Genomic DNA, 12,810 nt, shown 5'->3' with positions numbered 1-12,810 from the left:
CTTTATTTTTTAAATTTATAAAATAACTGTCAGAAATTTAAAGTAAAAGAAATTTTAAAACCCTAGTGGAATTCCATATAATATCTTATATGTAGTTTCCAAGTAGCTTCTTTCATGATACACAAAAAAATTGTAATAATCAGAACTAGTTATCAACTTAGATTATAGTTTTACAAATGGTATTAACATCTAAACTTCAGTTCAAGAGCCTCATTCAGGATGTCAGCAAATCCTAGAAATATCTCAAAATGTTTCCTGCCAGTTCAGAAAAATGAACCATATTGGTGTAACTGATGCTACAATCATTACCACTGTCAGTACACACACATACACAAAACAAATTCCACCTGAAAGATAAAATCTGTTACTATTAAATTAGGAAATGATTATAGGGTTAAGACAGCCTTTCTTACTCTGTTACAACTAGGCACAGGGCAAGGTGATTATAACTTAAAGATACAATTCCTACCCTCAATAACCTTCCCTTAGTTGGGGAGATAGATAAATGTTACGATAGAGGTGAACCCAGATGAAATGGAAGAGAGTGTGCACCAACAAAGTCTTAGATAAAAGGGAATCAAGGAAGACTTCTTTAAAGAGGTGACATCTGCATGCTTGAAAAGAAATAAAAGCCAATTGGGAGAGCATTCCAAACAGAGAGGCTGCATATACAAAAGCTTTCAAGCAGAGACCTGAGAAAGCAGACACATTTCAGGAGATGCAAAGAAGTTGAATCCATGGGTAAAGTAAAGGGTGACCTTCAGAAAGAGGAGATGTTTTTTAAATAATCATAATAATCTGAGGCTAAAATTCCTGCTGATTTTATAAAACCTTGGGAGATGGGGAGGTAGGAGAAACAGTCATTATAAAACCGACTAGGGCAGCCCTGGTGGCGCAGCGGTTTGGCGCCGACTGCAGCCCAGGACGTGATCCTGGAGACCCGGGATTGAGTCCCACGTCGGGCTCCCTGCATGGAGCCTGCTGCTTCTCCCTCTGCCTGTGTCTCTGCCTCTCTCTCTCTCTCTCTCTGTGTCGCTCATGAATAAATAAATAAAATCTTAAAAAAAAAAAAAACTCTCTCTCTCTCTCTCTGTGACTATCATAAATAAATAAAAATTTTTTTAAAAATTAAAAAAAAAACAACTAAAGGCTTGTCTGACTTAGCAGGCAAGTAGGAAGGTTATAGGTATCATTTGTTTCTTCTCTATTGTTATATCTTTATGGAACTTCATAAACACGATTCGCCCTTTTAAAGTGTACAATTTAATGGGTTTCAGTAGATTTACAGAGTTGTATAACTATCACTACTGTTTAAATCTAGAACATTTCTATCACCTCAAAAAGAAACCTTATTCCCTCCTCCTCCCAGCCCTTGGTCCTACTCATCTATTTCCTGTCTCTATGGATTTGCCTATTCCGAATGTTTCATATCAAGAGAATCATACAATATATGGTCTTTTGCAACTGGCTTCTTTCAGCATAATGTTTTCAGGGTTCATCCATGTTGTAGCATGTTTCAGTATTCATTCCTAAAAAGGAATAAAAATTGCCAAATAATATTCCATTATATGGATATACCAACTTTAAAAAAAAAACTGTTCTTCAGTTGATGGACATTTTGGTTCTGTGTACTTTTGGACTATTATGAATAAAGCTACTGTGAACTTTTATTTACAAGTCTTTGTGTAGACATAATGGGTTTTTTTTAAGATTTTATTTATTTATTCATGAGAGACAGAGAGGGGCACAGACATAGGCAGAGGGAGAAGCAGGCAGGACCTAATGCAGGACTCAATCTCCGAGCTAGGATCATGCCCTGAGCCAAAGGCAAACGCTCAACTGCTGAGCCACCCAGGCATCCCTAGACATAATGTTTTTATTTCTCCTGGGTGTATACCTAGGATTGAAATTGTGAGCCATATGACATCTAATTTCATTTCTTTGTTGTCCGAGAAAATATTTGTGTGATTTCAGTTCTTTTATATGTATTGAGGTTTATCTTATGGCTTAATATATAGCCTGTCCTGGAGGATTTTCCTTGTCCACTTGTGAAGAATGTATAGTCTGCTGTTGTTGGGTGGAATGTCCTATAGATGTCTGTTAGGTCTAGTTGGTATAGAGTGCTGTTTAAGTGTTCTATATCCTTGTTGATGTTTTGCTTGTTGTTCTATCCATTATTGAAAGTGGTATATCAAAGTCTCCAACTATTGTTGTTAAATTGTCTATTTCTCCCCTTCATTCTGTCAGGTTTTACTTCATGTGTTTGGGGTCTCTGTTGTCAGATGAATATGTTTGTAATTATTATACTTTCCTGATGAATGACAGAGTATCTTGACATTAGAAAATGTTCTTCTTTATTTTGTATTGTTTTTGCTTTAAGGTTATCATCTCTAATATTACTATAGCCAGTCCAGCTTTCTCTGGTTGCTTTTGCATAACATATTTTTCTGCCCTTTACTTTCAATATTCCTGTATTCTTTTAAGATTTTACTTATTTGTTTATTTATTTGAGAAAGAGAGAGAGCACAAACAGGGGGAAGGGCAAAGGGAGAAGGAGAAGCACACTCCCCGCTGAGCAGGTAGCCCAACGTAGGGCTTAATTCCAGCACCCTGAGATCATGACCTGAGCTGAAGTTAAGTGCTTAACTGATTGAGCCACCCAAGTGCCCCTCAATGTATTTGTACTTTTTAATCTTAACTGTATCTCCTATAGACACCATATAGTTGGAACTTATTTTGTTATCAGTCTGATAATCCCTGCCATTTGGTTAGACTATTTAGTATACTCATATTTAATGTTGTTATTGATACAGTTGATTCTATATCTGCCATTTTATTTATTTCTCCTGTATTTTTTCTTCCTCTGTTCCTCTATTGTTTTCTTTGCATTAAGTGAATATTTCCTAGTGTAACAATTTAATTACATTAATTTTCTCACTGCATTTTGAAATATTTTCTTAGTTTATCATCTAGGGCTGGCCATATACATATAGCACATTGCAACAATGGGAACACTTATATTGCACAACCAATTTGAAAGGTAATTTTACATTATCCTGCAAAGTTAAAGATGCCCATACCAATAGTTCAGCAATTCAATAGCAGCATATATTCTACAGAAATCCATGCACAAGTGCACCAGGAGATGTGTGTATTTGTACCAGAATTGTTTCTAATAACAAAAAAAAAACCCTGAAATTCTAATTTCCATTTCATGGAGAGATGGGTAGGCATCTTATAGTTATGCTATAGAATATATGCATTATACAGCAGTAAAAATGAATCAAACACAGCAATACAAATCAACATGAGTGAATTTCACAAACATAACATTGAATGAAAAAGGCAAGTCATGGAAGAAAAATACAGTATGATTCCATCTATATAAGGTACAAACCTGAAAAATTAAAAAAAATATTGTTTAATAATACATTTATGTCAGTTAACTAGTTTTGTAAAGCAAAAGAATTGACTTTCGTATATTAACCTTGTATCCTGCAACCTTGCTACAATTACTTATTAGTTCCAGGATTTTTTAAATGTGTCCTTTGTTCTCAGAAATTTTTTCTGCATAGATAATCATGTCATCTGCAAATAAAGAACATTTTGTTACTTCTTTCTCAATCATGTATGCCTTTTGTTTTATTTTTTTATCTTACTATGGTAGATAGTAAGATACTATCAGTGTGATACTGAATAGGAGTGGTAAGAGGAGACATCTTCGCTTTTGTTCATAGGAGAAATGGATCTAATTTCTCACTATTAAGTATTTTGTATGGTTTTTTATAGATGCTCCTTTATCAAGTTGAAGGAGTTTCCCTCCATTGCTTGTTATCTGAGAGCTTTTATCACGAATAGGTGTCAGATTTTGTCAAATGCTTTTTTGCATCTGTTGATGTAATTATATGCTTTTTTTCTTTTTAAATCTTTTATGTGATGGATCATATTAATAGATTTTTAATGCTGAACCCGACACGCATAACTCGAATAAACCCTGTTTGGTCATGGTATATAATTCTTTTTATACATTGTTGAATTCAAAAGGTCTGCAACTCTACCGGTAATGTATTTATCTGGTTTTGGTATTAAGGCATCTGGTTTTCTCTACTATTCTTCTGTTTTCAGTTTACTGATTTCTGCTGCAATTTTTTTTTCTGTTTCCTTTAGGTTTGTATCGCTTTTTTTTTCCTCTAGTTTTCCAAGGTGGAAGCTTAGAGTATTGACTTTAGATCTTTCTTCTTTTCTAATATATGCATTGATGCCATACATTTCCCTCTAAGCCTTGCTTTCACTGCAGCCCTCAAATTTTATTGTTTTATTTTTTCATTTGTTCAAAACATTTTTCATTTTCTTTTTGTTTAAAATATTTTTTACCTTCAGTTGTGATTTCTTCCTTAACTAATGTGTTATTTAGAAGTGTTTAATCTCCAAATCTCTGGGGGGGTTTCCAGCTATCTTTCTATTATTGATTCTTAGCTTAATTACATTGTATTTTAAGAGCATACTTTATATTTTTTAAAATTTCTTTTTTTTATTTATTTATGATAGTCACACAGAGAGAGAGAGAGAGAGAGAGGCAGAGACACAGGCAGAGGAGAAGCAGGCTCCATGCACCAGGAGCCCAACATGGGATTCGATCCCAGGTCTCCAGGATGGCGCCCTGGGCCAAAGGCAGGCTCCAAACCGCTGCGCCACCCAGGGACCCCTATTTTTTAAAATTTCTTAAAATGTATTTTATGACCCAGGATATGATGTGTCATGGTCAGTGTTCCATATGAACTTGAGAAGAATGTGTATTCTGCTGTTGTTGGAAGAGATAATCTTTAAATGTCAATTGGATACACTTGATTGATGGTGCTGTTCAATTCAATTATGTCCTTACTGATTTTCTGCCTGCTGGATCTGTCAATTACTAAAAGAGCAGTTTTGAATCTCTAACTATATAGTAGATTTTTCTATTTCTCCATGCAGTTGCATATTGTTTAATAAGACATTTTATGGCAAAACTAGTTTTTTTAAAAAGCACAGGAATATAAATACAAATGCAAACAAAATCAGGCCAGTGATTATGTGTAAGCAGGTGGGGATGGGAGGAGAGGCATAGGACATTTCTAAGGTATTGGTAACATTCTGATTCTTGATCTAGGTGATTAGTACACAGATGTTCATCTTAGTATTATTCTTTAAATGTATGTGTATGTCATATACTCTTGTATATATGATAAATTCATAATAAAATTATTAAATAAGTGGTATTTTGATAGAAACATAAAGAAAACATGCATATGGAGAGAAATTTAGAGGTTTAGTTTTTTTTTAAAAAATTGCCTTGGATGCCATAAAATACCATTCACATGATTGACTAGTCTGAGTTTAGAAAAGATTGTCCTTATTAAAGATACATTTTTGTGGTAAAACAAGAAAGCAAAAAAAGAAAAAAGCAAGAAAGCAAAATAGAAGAGAGTTCTGGGAAGAATTAAAAGGCAGTGAAATAAACACAAGGAAGATGAAATCAGCACTCCAAGAGAGATGAAGAGCACAGCTTTGGTGGGCAAACAGGAAGAACACACCTGAAATAAAATATGGCAAGTGAAATTGAATAGGAAAAAATATAGAGATGCCCTGAAAATAATTTGGAATAGCTTGAATTTTTTCTTAGATATAATTAAGGGGCCACTGAGTTTCTAAGCAGAACATGACTTAATAAAATTCAGATTAAATGAGATAAACTAAACATGGCAGATTAAATGTATTTATTTATCTCTATTCTCTCCCATTATCTCACTAAGGTAGTTGTAAGCCTACAAGGAGAACCAATAGGAAGGGAAGCAAGAACAGAAGGTAAAAGGAGATAAAGAAGTGGTAACTGACTTAGTAAAACATGAAATTGTATTTATTAAGGGCTTGCAGAGGGAATTCTAAAGTGATGGGAACCCTCTGATGTGCCTTCAGTTCTTTCCTCCAGCTCTGCTCCCTGAATATGGAAACTTAGTGTATATCCTCCTGGCAAGAGAGAAGAGGATTTTCCTTTGATTAGCTTATCAGACCTACTTAAAAGAAGTTTGGAGTCAGAAGGGGAGAAGCATGATGGAGTACAAGAAGGGTGAGAAGTATCCCTCCAAACTGAGACACAACTTGTTACAACTTCCCTCTTAAATATTAAAGGAAATCCAGAAACTATCAGAATTACAGAAAGCTTCCAACATGAACATCAGACACCTAAATCAATAGAGAGAACAATAGAACTCAGAGGAAACAAAACATAGCAGGGAGCAAAAGAAAAGATCACAAAAAAGCATAAATAACATCTTCACAGAAATAAGAGAAGATATTATATATGTAAAAGAAAACTAAGATGTTATAAAATGGGAAAGAAGTAACAAAATAATTTTTTAAAGATTTTATTTACTCATGAGAGACACAGAGGGAGAGGCAGAGATGTAGGCAGAGGGAGAAGCAGGCTCCTCACAGGGAGCCCTATGAGGAACTCGATCCCCAGACCCAGGATCACACCCTGAGCCAAAGGCAGACACTCAACCGCTGAGCCACCCAGGCTTCCCAAGAAAATAATTTTGAAAAGTGTATAATCATTAAAAAAAAATCAACACTTGAAACCAAAATGATAGACATGGAATATTGAAATGGTCGGTATGCCCTGACCAGGCCTTGAGTGCTGGCTCCTTTCTAAGCCTTGTAGATAAATAGATCTCCATCCAAAAAGAAGAGTCAGGGATCCCTGGGTGGCGCAGCGGTTTAGCGCCTGCCTTTGGCCCAGGGCGTGATCCCGGAGACGCGGGATCGAATCCCACGTCGGGCTCCCGGTGCATGGAGCCTGCTTCTCCCTCTGCCTGTGTCTCTGCCTCTCTCTCTCTCTCTCTCACTGCGTGCCTATCATAAATAAAAAAAAACAAAAACAAAAACAAAAAGAAGAGTCACCAATACCTCATTATAATGTGGCTACACATATATGAGATTATCATATAGCCAGTGGACAGTGTAAAAAAATGGTACTGATGATTGTAGAAATTGTACTTGAAACCGATGTTATAGAGTCAGTAGTGTGGCTTGCATAAAGCAGTTGTTGCACTGAGTTTCATGGTGGCATGGTTTAGGGTATAGAGGTGTGGTGACAACCCTACAACTGCCCCAACATGGGTCCCCCTGCCCTGCCAGGACCACATTCTGAGTGGGCAAAATGCCGTCACCCAAGTATGTATACATTGAGGAAATAGGAAACTCAGGAGACATTTACTGAACATCTACAACCTGATGTCTCCTGGATTGCCCTGATGAGAAACTCCCTAGAATTTTTCATAGTTTCCAAGATACATGGGAGAATGCTTATTTTCATGAATTCCTCTGTATATCCACTCAAAAGATAAACTTAACCCTGTCAAATTTTAGAATACTAAGAAAAGGGATCCCTGGGTGGTGCAGCAGTTTGGCGCCTGCCTTTGGCCCAGGGCACCATCCTGGAGACCCGGGATCGAATCCCACATTGGGCTCCCGGTGTATGGAGCCTGCTTCTCCCTCTGCCTAGGTCTCTGCCTCTCTCTCTCTCTCTCTCTCTCTCTCTGTGACTATCATAAATGAATAAATAAAATTTAAAAAAAAGAGAATACTAAGAAAAAAAGGGATACATTATTTCTGAATTCTCTGCCTAGAGAATTTATCCAGCAGGTGTGTAAAATATTTTCAGATATTCAGGGTCTCAAAAATTTATGTTCATATATACTTTCACAGAGAGGTACTGAAGAATGTACTTTAGCAAAACAAGAAAGATCAAAGTGCTGGATCCAGTGAATGATGCCTTTAGCCCAAAAAGTAATGAAGTGAAACAAGTACTAGATTATCTCTGCATTTAAAACATGGAAAAAATTATGGGCCACCACATTATCTTTTGGAACACTTAGGAAACAACGGATTTTCAAAATGAAAAAATGATGAACTCTAGAAGAAATATGAATATACATGTATATATGAAAATGTATGGGGCAGCCTGGGTGGCTCAGCGGTTTAGCGCCGCCTTCAGGCCAGGGTGTGATCCTGGAGACCAGGGATCAAGTCCCATGTGGGGCTCCCTGCAAGGAGCCTGCTTCTCCCTCTGCCTGTGTCTCTGCTTCTTTCTCTCTCTGTCTCTCATGAATAAATAAATAAAATCTTAAAAAAAAAAAGAAAATGTAATTATAGCAAAATAACTGACACAGTAGTAAACAATATTCACATAGTAAAACAATGTAAACACTATAGATTTAGCTAAATGCTGTGATACTGGGAGAAGAGATGTATTGGTAGTTATATTTTTATGAGAAATACATTTTCATCTGTCATATAAGAAGCCAATAGATAATATGTAAAAATCATATATTAAGAGAGAAGCATAAGAATTTGGAGACACAATGCAGATGAAAAAGGTGTAAGAGTCAAGATTGTTTTCCTTTGGGAACAAGAGTGAAGAATGAGGAGAAATGGGGCAGAGGTAGCGTTTTAGTGCTACTTAATTTAACCCAGATTCATGTTGATAAAAATAAAAAATATTTTTAAAGATAATAAATGTCAACAATGTACAAGATGGAGGAGAGAAGAGAGAGAGACCATTTTATTTTTATGTTTTCTGTTTTTTTCTTAGGACCTGGCGTATTTCAGTACCAATGACGTCAGAAGATGTGCTAAAGGAGATTAAAGGAAATCAAGTGGCTTTTCAAGATTGCTTTATTGCAGATTTTCTTTTCCTGCAGACCTTTCCGTTGTTGACAATACCTGAGATTCCTGGATTTTTACCCATCTCTTCACCAGCTGGTAGTCAGTTAATGGCAACCTGGATTGCTTGTGTTCCTTCTTATATTGTTGTGGTAGCGGATATGGAAACCTTTCAAACAAATGATTCATTCCGTACTTGGATCAGAATCAGAGTGCCTCCAAACATTTTGACTGAGGATGAAAGACACAGCATATCTGATGTGAATGTATCACGGGATGGAATATTTTTTCTAATAAATGGTGTTCTTTACATAAAGAGTTTTACTGAGTTCAAAAGACTGGGAATAAGTGAAAATCTCCCCAATAGTGGAATTATTGGCATTACATCAAGAAAATGGTGTTGGATCAACTATTTATTAAAGGTCAGTAAAATATTATATATATTACACTTACACATTTAGATAGATTTACTGTATTATTTTTTAAAGATTTTATTCATGAGAGACACACAGAGAGAGGCAGAGACACAGGCAGAGGGAGAAGCAGGCTCCATGCAGGGAGCCCAACACGGGACTCAATCCCGGGACTCCAGGATCACAACCTGAGCCAAAGTCAGACGCTTAACTGCTGAGCCACCCAGGCGTCCCTACTGTGTTATGAAATTCAGTGATATATAAGATACTATACTATGCAGCTTTTGCAGAGTTATTTAATTTATGGTTATAAATAAGTCCATTTTCCTAACCTAACTTTTCAGAGGCCTCTTTATAGAGATACACTTCCAACAAAAGAGAATAAAACAAATCTTGTATATTATTATGAAGAATAAGTTAGCCATATTATCACAGTTTTGTTTTACCTTGACATGGGCAAAAGGTCCAAAAAATTATTTCCCCCAAAGACTGTGTACTTTCAAAAATGAATTAACTCCTCTTTTGACAATATAGTAAATAAGGTATCCTAAAGCTATTACGTTACAAAATACCTAAAATGCTGTGTAAAAATTTTAAAACTTTTTTTAAGGATATAGCTGGATTATATGGAAGTAGGGGAAATCCTGAGAGGAATGGGGTAGTCCTAGATCACTAATCCAGAGGCATAAGCCAATTCTAACATCTCACCTTCTGTAAGCACATATACTAATTTAGATATTTAGATCTCTGGTACTTGGACACAAGGCCTTGGGCCTGTGCAAGGTAGGACATCTGATAATCATTTTTTCATAAAACATGAACCTTCAAAATTTTTCCAAAATAATGAAATCTATGTGAGCTTTAGTTCTTCAAAGGAGAGAAAAGTCTGTCTTTAAAATTTGTCATCAGGTGACCCAGCAATTGCGCTGCTGGGGATTTACCCCAAAGATACAGATGCAGTGAAACGCTGGGACACCTGCACCCCGATGTTTATAGCAGCAATGTCCACAATAGCCACACTGTGGAAGGAGCCTCAGTGTCCATCAAAAGATGAATGGATAAAGAAGATGTGGTCTATATATACATGGAATATTACTCAGCCATTAGAAACGACAAATACCCACCATTTGCTTCGACGTGGATGGACATGGAGGGTATTATGCTGAGTGAAATAAGTCAATCAGAAAAGGACAAACATTATATGGTCTCATTCATTTGGGGAATATAAAAATTAGTGAAAGGGAATAAAGGGAAAAGAGAGAAAATGAGTGAAAATATCAGAGATGGTGACAAAACATGAGAGACACCTAACTCTGGGAAATAAACAAGGGGTAGTGGAAGGGGAGGTGGGCGGGGGATGGGGTGACTGGGTGATGGGCACTGAGGGGGGCACTTGGCGGGATGAGCACTGGGTGTTATGCTATATGTTGGCAAATTGAACTCCAATAAAAAAAATCTTTTTAGAAAATAAAATAAAATAAAATAAAATAAAATTTGTCATCAGGAACTGACTCACATGGGCTTTGGGGCCCAGAGTCCCAGCACCTGTGTAGTTCAAAAAACATTAAGGCTAGCACCAAGCAGAAGTAAACACAACAATTTCTGGAGAAATTAAGCCTCAATTCAGGCTTTGAAAATTTTCCACAGATAACATTCTGAAAAAAATTGACCTCACAGTAAAAAATGACAAAACACACAAAGAAACAAGATGCCATGGGAGTCAGGAGAAACAATAAAGAATAGAATCATTCCCGCAAGGACATCAGGTATTAAAGTTGACAAAATATAAAATATCTTTAATAGATTTAAATAAATGGAAGACATAAGGAGAAAAGAATCTACCAAATGGCAAGGCAATTAGTAAAAATAAAAGCAAGAAACTCATTACTGTAAGATTTAGGATAGTGATTATCCCAGAAAGGAAAAACATAGTGACTGTGAGAGCGCTTGGGTGGCATTCAGGAGTTCTGATGATATTCCATTTCTAAATCTCTAAGGTCATTACACAGACCTCTGTTTTGTCACAAATCTTCCAGCTATATATTTTTCTATTCAATCCGTTTTCTGTATGTGGATTGTATTTCAAAATTTTTAATATGTAAAAATAAATGCTAAAATATTAAATTTTATGTAATAAGCTTTGGTAAAACTAATGAAAATTGAAATGTAAAATTCAGTGGAGAAGATCCAAGATGTCTAACCAGAATTCCAAAATAAAGTTTAGAATGGGGGGCAAGATGGCAGAAGAGTAGGGGTCCTCAGCTCATCTGGTCCCACAAACTTACCTAGATAACTTTTAAAACATCCTGAACACCTATGAATTTGACCTGAGATGTAAAGAGAGAACAGCTGGAATGCTACAGAAAGAAATGTATTCACTACTAATAAGGTATGAAGGTGAAAAAAATTAAAAAGAACTAAAGTAGGGGAACCATGACTAGCAGGGCTAAAGCAGAGCAGCAAAAGCCTCCAGGGCCCAAAAGCACAGCCCTGGAGAAGTGGGAATTTTAAAAATCCATGCCTGAGTTTTCCCTGATGGAAAAGGGCTTAGCAGGGAAATTGGGCAGAATCGCAGGAGGGGCGGAAGCATCAAGATTCCCGAAGTCACTATAAGAGGAGGGGTGCCTGGGGGATTGCTCACCGGTCCCCCTCGGTAAAGGGCTAGAGCGCCACAGCCCTCTAGGGCATTTGGGAGAAGCCCGCCAGTTACAGGGACTGGCTCTGGAGCTGCTGTTACTTTAGAGCCTGGCAGCAGAGGGAGGTGGCTGTCCTCCATTCCCTTCGGGAGAGGCAGTGCCTGGGAGTGTGGGTCCAGCGGCACAGGGTTCTGGATCCTAGGGCGCCAGAGGACAAAGCCGGAGATCCTCCATTCCCCCTGGGACCACAAGAAGTGGGGAGGGTACAGGAAAGCGAGACCTTTCCTGCTGCTGGACGCCCCGCAAGCTGTGCAGATCAGTGGATCAGTGCACCAGGCCTGCCCCAGGAGCATGTAGCCCGTGTAGACTGGGAGACTGGTTAGTTACTCCTGGAGATCTTGACTCCAGAGCTGGAAATCTGACCATGGCCTTTTTTTTCTTTCCTCTTTGTTCCACATTGTACCTGGGAGAGGTGGGGCCTCTAGGGAACAAAGGTCTCACAGGATAAACAGCTCATACTGAGCCAAGCACTAGGCAAGGGGCTGGACAATTCTGCCCAGGCACAAACACCTAAGAATCAGTGCAGCAGACCAAATGCTGGAAGAACAAGGGAAATGGAAGTTTACTAAACAAGCAGCACTGGAAAGCTCCAGGACTGAGTGAAAATAGTATATAGAACTAGAGGGTTGGGCAGCCAGCATGGCTCAGCCGTTTAGAGCTGCCTTCAGCCCAGGGCGTGATCCTGGAGACCCGGGATCGAGTCCCACGTTGGGCTCCCTGCATGGAGCCTGCTTTTCCCTCTGCCTGTGTCTCTGCCTCTCTCTCTCCTCTCTTTCTCTCTCTCTCTCTCCCTCTCTGTCTCCCTCTCTGTCTCTCATGAATAAATAAATAAAATCTTTAAAAAAAGAACTAGAGGGTCCTTTTTTTTTTTCATTACAACTTGTTTTTATATCAGGCTAAAAATTTCCAATATTTTTTCTTTTCCCACCTTAACTACCAACTACTCATTTTTAAGTTTTTTTCCTTTTTGACTTTCATATTTCTACAATTACATGTCTTAG

The 12,810-nt window shown here is 37.5% G+C and overlaps 1 protein-coding gene across 6 annotated transcripts in view; it reads left to right on the top strand.

Annotated features, from left to right (window-relative positions):
- CATSPERE (catsper channel auxiliary subunit epsilon) overlaps positions 1-12,810 on the top strand; it is a 198,482-nt gene that overhangs the window by 96,440 nt on the left and 89,232 nt on the right. For all 6 annotated transcript variants that reach the window (XM_077901387.1, XM_077901389.1, XM_077901386.1 and 3 more), the window contains one exon: positions 8,630-9,122. In XM_077901387.1, the coding sequence (XP_077757513.1) occupies positions 8,630-9,122 (493 nt within the window). The remainder of the gene's footprint in view (positions 1-8,629; positions 9,123-12,810) is intronic.

This window comes from Canis aureus, chromosome 6, assembly GCF_053574225.1.
Source record: "Canis aureus isolate CA01 chromosome 6, VMU_Caureus_v.1.0, whole genome shotgun sequence".
Lineage (NCBI taxonomy): Eukaryota > Metazoa > Chordata > Mammalia > Carnivora > Canidae > Canis > Canis aureus.
This window is presented reverse-complemented; position numbering and strand designations above follow the sequence as displayed.